General features: G+C 50.3%; 4 protein-coding genes across 4 annotated transcripts; 1 reads left to right on the forward strand and 3 right to left on the reverse strand.

Annotated features, from left to right (window-relative positions):
* Positions 1-2991: 2991 nt before the first annotated feature.
* NCS54_01426300 (Hypothetical protein) lies at positions 2992-6825 on the reverse strand (the record flags this gene model as incomplete). The annotated part of the gene is made up of 4 exons (XM_053159419.1): positions 2992-3566; positions 3620-4412; positions 4473-4524; positions 4574-6825. 4 exons carry the CDS (start codon positions 6823-6825, stop codon positions 2992-2994), a joined length of 3672 nt encoding a protein of 1223 aa, XP_053015394.1.
* A 1238-nt stretch (positions 6826-8063) lies between these two features.
* On the forward strand, positions 8064-9008 carry NCS54_01426400 (Hypothetical protein; the record flags this gene model as incomplete). Its single annotated transcript, XM_053159420.1, has 1 exon — positions 8064-9008. The coding sequence occupies one exon, from the start codon at positions 8064-8066 to the stop codon at positions 9006-9008; it is 945 nt and encodes a 314-aa protein (XP_053015395.1).
* Positions 9009-9208: 200 nt separating this feature from the next.
* On the reverse strand, positions 9209-10177 carry NCS54_01426500 (Hypothetical protein; the record flags this gene model as incomplete). The annotated part of the gene is made up of 1 exon (XM_053159421.1): positions 9209-10177. The coding sequence occupies one exon, from the start codon at positions 10175-10177 to the stop codon at positions 9209-9211; it is 969 nt and encodes a 322-aa protein (XP_053015396.1).
* A 799-nt stretch (positions 10178-10976) lies between these two features.
* Positions 10977-11943, reverse strand: NCS54_01426600 (Hypothetical protein; the record flags this gene model as incomplete). The annotated part of the gene is made up of 2 exons (XM_053159422.1): positions 10977-11701; positions 11763-11943. 2 exons carry the CDS (start codon positions 11941-11943, stop codon positions 10977-10979), a joined length of 906 nt encoding a protein of 301 aa, XP_053015397.1.
* Positions 11944-12942: the final 999 nt, after the last annotated feature.

A 12942-nucleotide genomic window follows, 5' to 3' on the forward strand; every position in this document is an offset into this window, starting at 1 on the left:
GCAGGGCGCCAGGGCATGCAAAAGGCCCATAATGAGCGGGCGACATCGAGACGCATCTTACTCCAGTCTGCCAAGTAAAAATGTCTCACTGCATCTTGGCTCGTACAGTAATGACGAGACAGAAGCTATAATTGATTGGCCCGAGCGTTAAGGATCAATTCCTCCGCTCGGATCCGATTAGTTAATCGCAGACCCCTTTTACGTGTCTTCCTTTGTTGATAAACTCGGGTCATCTTGACCCTCTCCTTTGCGGAAGAACAAGGCTCTTTCAACCTCAATTCGTATGCTTGCTACTGTCAGGCATACTCTGTTTAAACGAGTGGTGTTAGAGTATTACGTTAAGATGATGATGAATTTATTCTGCCCGGGAGGGTACTGTACGCCTCAACGTACGAGATCCTGTCCGCGATGATCGAGTGGTTGCAGCCCAGCTGGCTGCCCCTTGCTGTCTCCCATTCCTCCAACTGAGACTATGGTAGGTCTGTTTGGGAGACACGCAATCCCGTCTCTTCATCAGACCAATCACCTCATTGCCGGGACATACCAGCTGGCCACACGATTCCATCCTCTTATCATCTTCCCAAACACCATCAGGGATCAACACCACCCGTGGACAAGGCAGAATTCTCGGAGATGCCAACAGAGGAAGGTATCGGCAAATGCTGTGCCCTTTGTGTATGACAGGTCACTTCTAATTTGTCGAACGCTGTCGGGTACGAAGTTGCTGGCAGCATCAGCTCTCCCGTCTGACCGTGAGGGAACTCGGCTGTGTGCACGCCACACTTCTAAGGGGCCAATCGGGGGAGGAGGCCCAGTGGAAGTTGTCAGGGCCACGTCTGCTGGGGGGAGGGGCAGGGCTGCGCTTAATTCAATTTCAAGCAGACTTTTTAGCCGATTGGATTGAGGAAGGTTAGCCTTGAGTTGCGAGGTAAAAATGGCTGCTGAAGTGATGAGAATTGGATTGGAATTGAGGCGATATCGCCCATGGGCTCAGGTGACGAGTCACCTGAGCATTGAAAACTAATAGATCCTTTGGATTTATTTAACAAAGGTCTAACGCGTTATATACCATTGAAAGCGGAGATCTTTTAGCTAGTTCTAATAAGTAAAAAGGTAAGTTATAAAAGAAATAATGAAATAACTATCAGGCAAAAGAGGTATTGTAATATATCAAGTCTAAGACTGATCCATGCTTGGTATTGGTTTTAATCTCTCCATTCCGGAAGCCAGAACTTAATTTGTCTGCTTTTCTCGTGTGAGACAGCCGCCATGAGACTGTAGCACACTGAAACTCGTAACTGGTAAAAGTATTGTGCAAGGAAGACCATAAGTGCCTAGGGTCAAATCACCTTAGCTAGCTACCATGTTCCCATCAAGACCAGAGGAAATCTAGGCCACTACTGCCCTAAAGTGAACAATCGAAAATGGTTCTGCGACAAAAATTGCCGCACGGAGAAGAGGCCGAGCGAATTCACCATGGCTTATACAATGTAGTTGAAAAATTGCGACCGCCAAGCCTGTAGCGTGTCCTTGAAGATCTAAGGTGCAAACTGGTGTTCTCGAGATGTGCTGGCAAAACGAACATATTTTAACTCATTCTGGACACTTGAACCGTACATTCCACAACTTGTAGCGTGTCGACCTAGATTTTTCTAAGACTTGGTCTCGGAGTCTGCGCTTTCTACCACGAGATAAAGGTGTCACTGCGTTTATCTACGCCAATGGCATAAATGCCAGCCCATACGGATATAGCTGCGTTTGGAGAGATGAAGCTCCCTTACCCTAAGTTTATCAGCCATTAGGTATAGTCTCTTCATAAGGTAGGTTTGTGGGAGAGGCCGAGGGGACTGCCTGCTGCTTCCGTCCATCTTTCAGAGGAAGCTCCTAACTGATAATAACTATAATGTATCTCCCTCGGTTTAGAGGCATTTAGCGCGAATACTTGCTGTACTCGACCTTAGAGCAGTGCTAAGAATGTTGCTATATATTATTAATACGCCTCTTAGGGGCGAAGACCACGTCAGTATCTTGACCCATAAGGAAGGTTGAGATATTCGGCAAGATGGCAACCCATATCCTTGACTCTAGGGAAAGTCATCACGAGCTAAATTTTAAAAGTATACTAAACCGTGGCCATTTCCTATTTTCAATCTCATATTGGCGCGTCATACGCCCATACTTTGCCGAGAAGCAGAAAGTCGTTCGCCCGAGGCGCAGGCATATGTCTGCTGACGGCGTGCAGACGCGCCAACCTCCTCACTGCGGTGAGCTGCCGAGGGATCCAATCATTTCTCTCCACGATGTTTTCCAAAGTCCACGACGCGCAAGATCTCGCTAGTATCTCCGATAATCAATTCAACTTGGTCTTTATGAACTTTGGCCTCATGTATGTACCTGATGGCACACGCTGCACCAAGGAGGTCTATCGAGTGCTCAAACCAGGAGGTTACACCATCTTCACAACATGGAGCCATGCTGGCGTACCGAAACTCGTAGCAGATGCAACTGCTGCCGTTGGGGCTCCTCATTTCTTCTCGCATACAGACAATGGATAAGACGCAAAGGGAAAGCTTGTCTCAGCAGTGAAAGCTGGGGGTTTCAAAACCGAGGAAATCCAAGTTACGGTGCAGAAGACGGCCTGATAAAGGAGAAGTGCTGATGGGATTGTGGAAGCGTTTAGTTCGTCGTTCTGGAACACCTTATATGATAGTACCCCGGAGGTTACGTCCAAATGGCAAAAGGCTCTGAGAGCAACTGACTCCGCTACAGAAGGATACGGGTTCCATTGACATGATTTCCTGGGTCTATGTTGCAAAGAAGAGCCCATAGCTTTTAGAGGGCAGGCCCAATGTGCAAGGAATCTGAGTACATGGTCAGAGCGAGTAGTAGTATGAGGCCTAACGACTTTGTACAATCCATTTTTGGTGATCTAAAATACAATTATTATTGATATACAAGAAGCTTAAACCTTCCTTAGATGCACTCAAGCGCCTAGTCTAGCTTGATAGGTCCAGGTCCAGTTCGGCACTGCAAAGGAATCGTTCCCAGACCCTCACAGTCCCAGTCCTCTCCATCACCATAGATGTAAAAGTCAATGCATCCATTAGGACTGTTCCACACAAACGGCTTCTGTCCAAACTTCTCAGACGTCGTGTCCGTGTTACAGTTGTTGACAGCGCTGCTGAACTTGGCCTCACAGTCTGATTGCGACAGTTCGGGGTGTCGTTGACCGTCCGCCGGCTTATTGCAGCCATCCTGGCCTTGCTGGGAGTACTGAGTAATGAGCTGCAGTGTCACGCCGTCCATCTTGTAAGTCTTGAAGACGGGCTGTGCTGCTGGAGGGAGCTCGATGTTGTGGCCACAGAAATCTTTGATGGCTTCCTCTGCCTGATCTAGGGAGAACTTGGTGTAGACGGTGGGATCGGCGCAGTTGTTGGTTTCTTCGGGGATGGGCTCGGGTTCAGGCTCAGGCTCCTCTTTCTCGACTGGGATCGTATCCATGGTATACTTGCCACAGCCCAGATCGAACTCGGCCTTGCCGGTGTAGAGATGACTGTTGTACTGGCCTATTTCCAGTCTTAGTACAATGATCGAGGCCATATTCGGTGCAGTTACTCACAGCTCGAAACCATCTGCTCGTAGATCTCAGTACAAGTCTTGGAGCACTGTCCGTCCTTCTTCTCAAAGGTAAACTTGATATCAGCATCAAGATCCTTTGTAGGATCCAAGTCACCTCCTCCAAGCTGGAGCTCAGCATTCTCGTCAAAATTGACGTCGCTGTCCTCGCAGAACTTCTTGGCCAAGTCCTTGGCAAACTGAGGATCCATGCCGGCAGCCTCATCTTCATGGCGAGCGCAAGTGGGACTAGCCTCTTCCTCCTCGGTCATGCGGCGCTCGTAGTAGCTACGCTCTGACCAGACACGCCACATGCGGTCCGGAGGATCAGACATCTCATTGGTCTCCCAGTTGATCTGCATGTCGTCATACTCGATAAACATGATACCACGAGCAGACTTCTCTCGAGCCTCGCGATCCTCATCAGACTCCTCATCCTCAGGAGGCGGCTTGACATAAGTCTTTATGATGACCTCGGCGCCTGCAAAAGGAGCACCATCGCCGTTCAAGTAGCCAATAAGCTCATCGACACGGCTCTGATACAGGAGAGTAGGGTTCTCAAAGGTCGAGTCTCGAGTCCGTGGCACTTGGACAAAGATTTGAACGTTTGAGTCGGCTGAGAGGATGCCGTCATCGCCAGCAAGACGAGACGGGGGCGTGAACTTGGGAGAAACCGTTCTTCCCTCAGCGGGCTGGTCTCGGAGTTGGTTCATCATCTCATCCCAAAGGTCCTTGCGGCCATTGTTGACAGAGTCGTCTTCTGGCTTCTTCTCATCGTAGAAGAATCCTGGCTCCATCTATACATTGTTAGTTCCTTAGCTGTCAAGCCCCTGTGAAGCTGTGAAGGGGTCACTTACAAAGTGAGCAAGCCATCCGCCCTTATCGGATGCAATAGTCACTCCAGTGCAGCTAAAACCAAGTCAATAACGAGCTAACAGACAGTTTCAGTTTGACATACCCAATGAGACCCTCGACATGCAAACCAAAGGGGAAATCCTCCCAAGCTGCATCAACAGAGACAACATTAGTAGACACGGTGTTCCAGTCCAGCCTCTCAGAGATTTCACCCGTCTGTCGACGGATGTACGAATCCTTCTTCTCATCAGTGTCATACTTGGGCTGGTCCATGTTATCCATGCGCTTGACGAGCCATCGTCGGTCACGACGCTCCTGGGGAGTCAGTGTGGGTTGCTCCCATCGCTTCTGAGGGTTGCATTGGGAGCAGTTGACGTCGCAGACAATGTCAGATGCGCTGGTTGATGTGGCCGTTGTTACAGTAGTGACTTCGGTGGTAGGCTCAGCATCGCATTGGGTGATGGTAACGCAGTCTTCAGTCGTGACCGTCTTGACGGTGGAAGTGTCAGCGTCGCCATCCTTGAAGAACGACGTCGAGAGGTAAACAGTCTGAGTGCAGCTCTCAACTCCAGTCTCAACGCAGCTGGTAGTGGTAGTTGTAGGTTCTTCAGTCGTGCTGGTAGGCTCTTCGGTTGTGCTGGGGACCTTATCTGTCGTGGAAACCTCATCGGTTTCCTTCTCTTCCTCCTCCTTCTCCTCCTCGAGCTTCTCAGAGATCTCTTTGAGAGTATCGGTGAGAGTCTCGATGACATCAATAGGAGGATCAGGAAGCTTGACGTTCTCAACTAGGTTCTCCACGACCTTGGTCGCGCAACCAATAAGCTTGGCAGCATCATCAAGAAGGTCGAGAACACCCGAGATAAGACTTCTCTTCTTCAAAGCTGTCTTGCCACACTCCTCAGGGATCTCGGGCTTGACATCAAAGTTGGTCCAGAGAAGGACAATATCGTTCCGAGTTTCCTCTGTCTTCTTGATGTACTCTTCTTTCTTCTCCTCATCCTTGATCATGTCTCGGTTCGACCAGAGCGCAAGGATAATGGGGCCAGCATCTGTTGCATCCTCAGTAGCCTCAGGGCCGCTGACGGTTGTGGTTGGTGGATCAAACTCAGGGAATCCAGTGGTTACATCCGGCTTATCGGTGGTGACGGGTTCATCATCAGTAGTGGTTTCGCCAGGCTGTTGGTCCTCAGTGGTAGTCTCGTCAGGACTCTCCCCAGTGGTGGTGGTTTCATCAGGGCGTTCCTCGGTAGTGGTAACATCTCCCTCGGTTGTGGTCTCCTCAGCCGGCTTGTCAGTTGTGGTGGTCTCGTCGACGAGGGTCTGGGTTGTGGATGCTTCAGTAGTGGTTCCCTCGGTGTTGAGCTCCTCACTAGTAGTGGTCTCTACCGTAGTCTCTCCTGCTGTGGTACTTTCAGTGGTGGACTCGCCAACCAAAGTGGTCGTGGTCTCCTGAGTCTGTTCGGCTGTTGTCACAGTGCTCGTGGCTTCAGTTGTCGTGGTCTCCTCATTCGTCACAGGCTCTTGGGTCGTGGTTGTGGTCTCGGCCGGTTCCTCCGTAGTCTCGGTAGAACTGCCCTCAGTAGTTGTTGTCTCGGCATTGGCAGGATCCTCGGTTGTGGTAGTCTCTTCAGTTGACACGGGTGTGTTCACCACTTCGGTGTTGTCGGAAAATGTGGTGGACAGGACAGGAGGAATCTCAGTAGTCGACTCTTCCTCGGATGGAGCGCTACTAGGTGTGTTTGGGACCTCGGCGGGCTCGGTATTTGTAGTAGGAACCAAGGGCGGGACGGTACTCGACTCCTCTACGGAAATGGTAGGAGTTGCAGGCTCAACCGTATCCTCAACCGGAGCTTCGGACGAAGAAGGAATGATCGGAGGAATGGTGCTCGACTCCTCCACTGGGGTGACAGGGGTTTGAGGCTCGGCCAAGTCTTCAACAGGACCATCAGAGGTGGTGGGAATGACTGGAGGAACTGTGGTAGTGGTAGGCACTTCAGCATTGCATAGAGTATCCGAAGCGCCCTCGGGCAGAGGGTAGGGGACATCGACTGTAGGCAGAGCCGGGACCTCTTGCGCCGCAGGATCAGAGGGAACCCAGACATATCCAAAGGGATAGATAGTCTCAGTCTCCGAGATAGTTGTTGGCGTAGGGATCGTCCAGAGAGCAGTGTCTTCAACTTGGGACGGAGTGAAAATTACGTCTCCTTGGGCACCAGGCACCACGAGACTCGCAACAGGCGTGACATCGGGGTTACCACAGAGCTGCTGGTTATCTTGACGCTTAGCCAAGCCCCAAAGAGGGCTGGCCTGGGTCGAGGCGGCAAGGGACAAGAAAATGAGTGACAAAGGAGCCATTGTGAAGAGCAAGGTCCGGCGCTCTCAAAGGAATGTGTTGGTTGCTCCTCGACGGATACAAAGAGGGGACGAACCAACAGGCCCAGATGCGAACCGTTTGTATTTATCGGGCATTTACTCCGCAGGAGTCAGCCTACCCATGCCCTGGGTCTCGGGACTTTCGTTATTGTTTTCTAAACACATTATGCTCTATCGAATCCTTCGAGGCACAGCCTTGTTTCCTCTTGATTGATGGACACAGGCCAACCATATGAATCAGCGAGCCGCCTGTATCAAACTGCGGAGAAGTTTCTGTGGAACAGTTTAATTAGCCCCGAAAAAACCAGCTTGCTTGGGAAAGATAAGCTCTAACTCCAAGGATCCTGCAGAGATAATCCCAACACATCTGTGTGCCACCGGCAGTCGTCTTATGATGCACTGGGCGTTCCGTAAGCGCCGGAAATCACAAGTGACGATCAGGGTTGGTAGAGCATCAGATCGGACTCTTGATCTCACCATCCTTCATCTCAGCTTGGGTTTGGGGTTGCATTCTAGCTTCCTCCTGTTTCATGTTGAGCAGGGCATCCCCACAGAACGCGGCACAGCCCTGTCTGCGGGAGCTGACAGAAGGCTAGGAGATTTTTGAGAGACAGAATCTTGAATTCAAGCTTAATGACATTATGCGTGTTCTTCTGGTCGCCTTGAACGTTGGTTTAGCTCGGCAGAGGTCAGCATGCTGGGAGAAGGCCCAAATCCGCGCATCTTCCTGGCTTGCCAATTTCCTCAGCAGCGCAACAAACTCAGGCTTTCGTAATGGAGCCGGGTGTACGCACTGTATCCTGCATTGCTCATCAAACAACTCCGTGGAACGGCTCTTTCGGGACATTCGGACCCCAACTTTATCCCTAGGGCTGAAGCATTAAGATGCAAGGATTTACGCGCCTTGGACCAAGTTGTTGACGTGAACGCGTAAGGCTGACTTGAGCCTTAATCTGCAACGTCTCACAGACGCTCTGCGTTCTCCTGTAATTTTGGCCTGTCAGCGCTAACTGGTTAGTGCATCCTCCCCGATTCGATCGACAGGCACCGCTGTTTCCTTTGAATGCACGCTCTCGACGAGTCGTCATCGCTTCAGCTCTGGTTGAGTGCACCTGTTATTGAAGAGATTCGTCTTGCAGAACTGAGATCACTCATCTACGCCCTCTCACGCAGGAACTGTGGATTCTCTCAACCACCCAACATTACCACAAGCTCCCACCATGTCTTCTCGGCCTCAGCGCCCGCCAAACCCGCGCGACATCTTGGATGAGGCCATTGAACACAACTCCGTTTCTCAGCTAGCCAAGGCTCTACAGATCGCGCAGTCACATCCCCCACGAAACTCCTCTTACGAGAAATTTCTGTCCTCCACACTATCCGCCTGTGTTGAAGACGGGAAACTTGATCTGGTGAACTACCTGTTGGAGCAGGAGTCTGTACCTTTGGCATCGTTGTCCCCAACCAAAGTCTGGCCCAAGTTTTCCATTCCCCTTGTGGAATTGCTCATCGCTCATGGATGGGACATTAACCAGCAAGCGCCTCGCGGGCCCACCGACAGATGCAGACGTCTCGTTGATCTGGCCTGTCACGACCAGGACATCATCACTTGGCTTGTCGACCACGGCGCTCGCGTTGACGGTGGGGAATATGAATATGAGATATTTCCTCAACCAGCCCCTCTACTAGAGACTTGTGCTCTTCAAGGATCTGTCTCCACGTTCAAATATCTTCAGGAACGAGGTGCCCGTCTCGGCAGAAGAACTCTTCACCTTGCGGCCGGAGCAGCTGCGGCCCTTGGGGTAGACCCAAAGGTGGGAGACGATGGCACTGTGGGTGCTACAGGATCAACAGGAAGCAAGGAAGCAGAACGCAAAATAGCAAAGTTGGAGATGCTTCGCTTCCTTATTGAGGAAGTCAAGTTGGACGTGAACGCTATGGATACTGACATACCGCACCACGCTCATCACTTGGGTACTCCGATATGTTATGTAGCGTCCAAGTCGAATGGAGAGGCAGTGGTGAGGTGGTTGTTGGAGAAGGGAGCAGACCCCAATATCAAGAACATGGAGGGAGCTGACGCTGAGTACGTCGCCAAGGACCATGGATGCGAGAAGCCACTGGCTGTGCTGAAGGAGTGGAAGGCTACCAAAGAACATTCCGAATGATCGATACGAAAATTCGATTCATTCTCGTTATCTAACTACTAGTTTCCCTACTATGATGCACTCTAACGATGGTGGGGTGTCCGAGAGTGATGAGATGGTCAGAAACAGTAGCCCCAGCAGAAAACTCAGACGAAGAGAAAGTAGTTGATAGCCAGTTTCGGAGCCTTAGTGACTTAATCCTTCGTCTACTCCCAGGCTACCTAATTCACCCAGTCGACATTGATGTCAATCTCATCCCCGTCTAGACTCTCCTTCCCGCTCTCAACGAGAGCTTCCCACATGGCCTTCTGAAGTCGCTCCGCAAACCTAGCTTCACCCGGTACCCCGTAATCCAAGTCGTGACCACAGTTTATCATGGCCATGAAGCCTGTCTTGGCGTCCTTAGCAATAGTAGAGACTTTGCTGTGAGAAAGATGCTGAAAGCGCTCTCTCCAGAAAAGCCATCGCTTGAGACTGAAGCCAGACTGGTTGACGCCTTGAGCTTCGGCAAGTGCTCCACAAGCGGACAAATCGGATTTTGTATGCGCCTCATAGGAACGATCAAGAATAGAGAACGTGAGAAGCCTGTGACGACATTCGTCCACCCAAGTCACGGCTGCTGGGAAGAGGCTTGCGGTCATCACCTCATCACTCGTCTCGAGAGCCTCGCGCAAATACCAGAGAGCCGTCAATGCTAGAGAATCTGGACAGATTCCAGCTGATAGCGCCTTGGTAGAGAAAGTTGCAAGGTTGCACATGTGGGAGGACGTGCCGCTCGACACGGTATGCTCCCACGATTCCTGCAGACTGTCGGCAAACCCGTAGGACTCCCAAGAAGCCATGTCACTGTCGGAAGGATGCAAGTCATTGTAGAGCTGGTCAAACTCCTTTGTCCAAAGTAGAAGAAGCACAAGCTTGTCATGAAAACGGTCATCCTTTTCCAGGACCTTGGCGGTCTCGATGAACATGCGCCAGAGTACTTGAAGACCTTGATCAACGTCCTCGTGCTGAGTCAGATCTTTGGAGGCATCCTTTAAAAACTGGAACGCAAAACTTTGGATAGAAGTTAAGATTTCTTGTTTATCTTTAGGACTGGAAACGTCATGGAGGTCGGAAAGGAATCCCTCCAAGGCATCGTGCCTGAAGGCGACGTCATGGTCAACTTGATGCTTGGCTATGATCTTTGACATGATTTAATGGAGAGAGGAAAAGATGAAATTGATTATACAATCAAGAAAGGAAAGTGTGGAATAATGAAGAGTGTTGCTGGCCTAGGGTGATGCGAGACGCAAGGTCTTTATACCCTGAAAATATTTGCCATAAATTCGAGGCATGCACTCTAGGCAACTATCTCTAGGCACCAGGGTAGTATTATCGAAACAAGTTCTTTCGCTTTTTCTATTTTGTTTCGTTGTTAGAAACATGAATTCGATGGTGGTAAATTATCCCTCGATGGTAATTGCCAACTGGTCGGCGGCCATGGTGGTGTCGAGAGGCGAGCACCACGTCGTTCTGACGGACGTTTTTGATTGGCTGAAATCTGGCTGATAACCTGCAACACTAAGATAAGGTGATAAGATAAGAGAGATACGAGCTTATCTGTGTCACGTGACTTCACAGTCACCGCTCAACGCATATTCCCTCTTATATCTTATCTGTAGACTTATAATGAAATTCCATGCTGCTTGATATTCTATCCCGATACTGTACATGCTCGTTGAGGGGAAGACGTAACCCATATGGGGGACATGAACACGCTTGGTGGAAGAAGATAACTACCAAGACGCCAATGAATTCTAGAAATGGGACTGCAAACAACACAAAAGAAAATACCATGCTAGCCTTTGAAAATCTAGTTGCCCAAATACCGTGTCCTCCAGTCAATATCTGGCCGAAATCCGTTATCCATACTTTTCTATCCAACCCGTCGAACTATTGCTTGCCATGCTCACAAACTCCACAAGCCCTCGGAATTTCGTAATGAAACACTTAGTAACGTTGGTAACCGTTATTCTCATGAGATGAAAATGATTGCGCCTCAAGCGGGTATTGGTCGTTGTCGAAGGGGCTCTTGATGATAGCCCGTTGGTTAATGACCCGGCTGGGATGAAACCAGTTGAACAAAATAGAAACCAAGGCCATGAGTGTAGCGTCGAAGAGATAGATGTAGATCTCGTTGGATTGCAAGGCACCCTCTTTTCCGAGAACATACTCGGCAACACGGAATGCCGATCGAACCAGAATGAACAAACTCGTGACGTAGAGAACCATGAGAAGCTTCTTCCACGGCGTCGTGATAGTGGCTGATCGATTCGTGGGATTTTTCCGGATCCTCATATGGAAAACGAGCGTGACGATCATGAAGAAGCCAAAGAAGAAAATCTGGATCATCAAGCCGCCAATGATGATATTCTCTCCCTTTTTGACGCTATCCTTATCCTTGGCGCTGGCGAGCATGCCGCCGCCGCCGCTCTGAGCGAAGAAAGACAGGACATCACCAAGGACAAAGAGCTTTGTCAACCACTTGGGCGGGATGAGAGACAGCCGCCCTGCGTCCAGAAGAACAATCAATCGCCCCAAGACCATGTAGATAGATGCGGCGTAGAGGGCGGGGCCAAGCAGTAGAAGGATCGATTGCATGATGTAGGGGTTCTTTGTGTAATTCGGTGCTTCGTTTGCGGAGAGTGCTCGTCCGATATAGCCGGCCGCCTCGACTGTCGCCTTGGGTTAGCTCCTATGAAAGATCAAGCTCTTAGGGCGCTGTGCAACACTTACAGAGACAGCCGATCAAGAATGGGATGAAGTACCATGTTCGGCTCTTGAACATCTGCCAAATGTGTACGAGTGTGGAAAGGGCGAAGAGAATGACGAATACAGCGGCGGCCGGAAGCGACGGATCATAGTTGTAGAAAGTGAAGCCCTGCTTCGCACCAGATCCTCCTTCTTCGCCTGCCATTGTTGCTAAGGATTGTTTGGTTGTGAAAGAAAATGGAAAGGAATGTCTAAAGTTGGTTCTTTGCTGGTTTGCGTGGTGGATAATGAGTGACGGTGTCCAAGACGGGGATTGAAGATCGGCAGAAAAGATTAATGAATGAAGTGAATCTGCAAGGCACAGCACGAATCTAGAACTCCAGGGACCGGGCCGTTCATATAACAATGGGCTAACATGCGGCTACTTAGGGGAAGGCTTATCGTATAATTTGCCGTGCAGCAAGCTTTGCACAATACGTACGCGGAAGAGCCCCTGGGCTGAGTGGGCCATGGCACTCGGCCCATTCCGCCACCCCATATTCGTACATCTAACAGGCTAAGATCGAAGTAGGGCTTCGTCATTCTCGGCGCTTCATCGTTGGGGTATTTTTGGAACACAATGCCCATTTGGAGGGCCGTTGATGGGTCTTGATTGAACTTGGCGTGAAACGCTGCAGTGTCACAGCTGTCACAGCTGTCACAGCGAGATCTAAAGCGCCTATGCCGCCGCAGAGTATGCAGCGCTTTCTATCATTCAACAACATGAAAGATACGCCTCGTGGCTTTTGTTGGAACTTTCCACGGCCTATTGAAAGTCTGAGGAGCCCAAATGGGGCCGCTGGAACAAGTAACTGCACGCTCTCCAGGCATTACAACTATGTCACAGCTTCACTATCGTTCGCGACAGATGACGAATAGGCCGCGCAATTAGGGGCTCTGATGCACTCCTACAGGTCAAAATGTCACCTTCAAATAGGTGACACTCTCCAAACGCGCAAAGAATGTTAGAGTTCCTCCCAGCACCTTTTGATCTCGTGGATGATTGGATGGTGGAAATCGGGTAGGGCTATACGTGTATACAGGGATGCTATACGCGGACACGGCTCCACGTATCCGACCAGCCGACGGATCCAGCCTCCAAGGCCACGACAAAAGTCACCGGTTGGGCACACCCACGACGAGACAATTTGATGTAACTGGCGGT

This window comes from Fusarium falciforme, chromosome 12 (genome assembly GCF_026873545.1).
Source record: "Fusarium falciforme chromosome 12, complete sequence".
NCBI lineage: Eukaryota > Fungi > Ascomycota > Sordariomycetes > Hypocreales > Nectriaceae > Fusarium > Fusarium falciforme.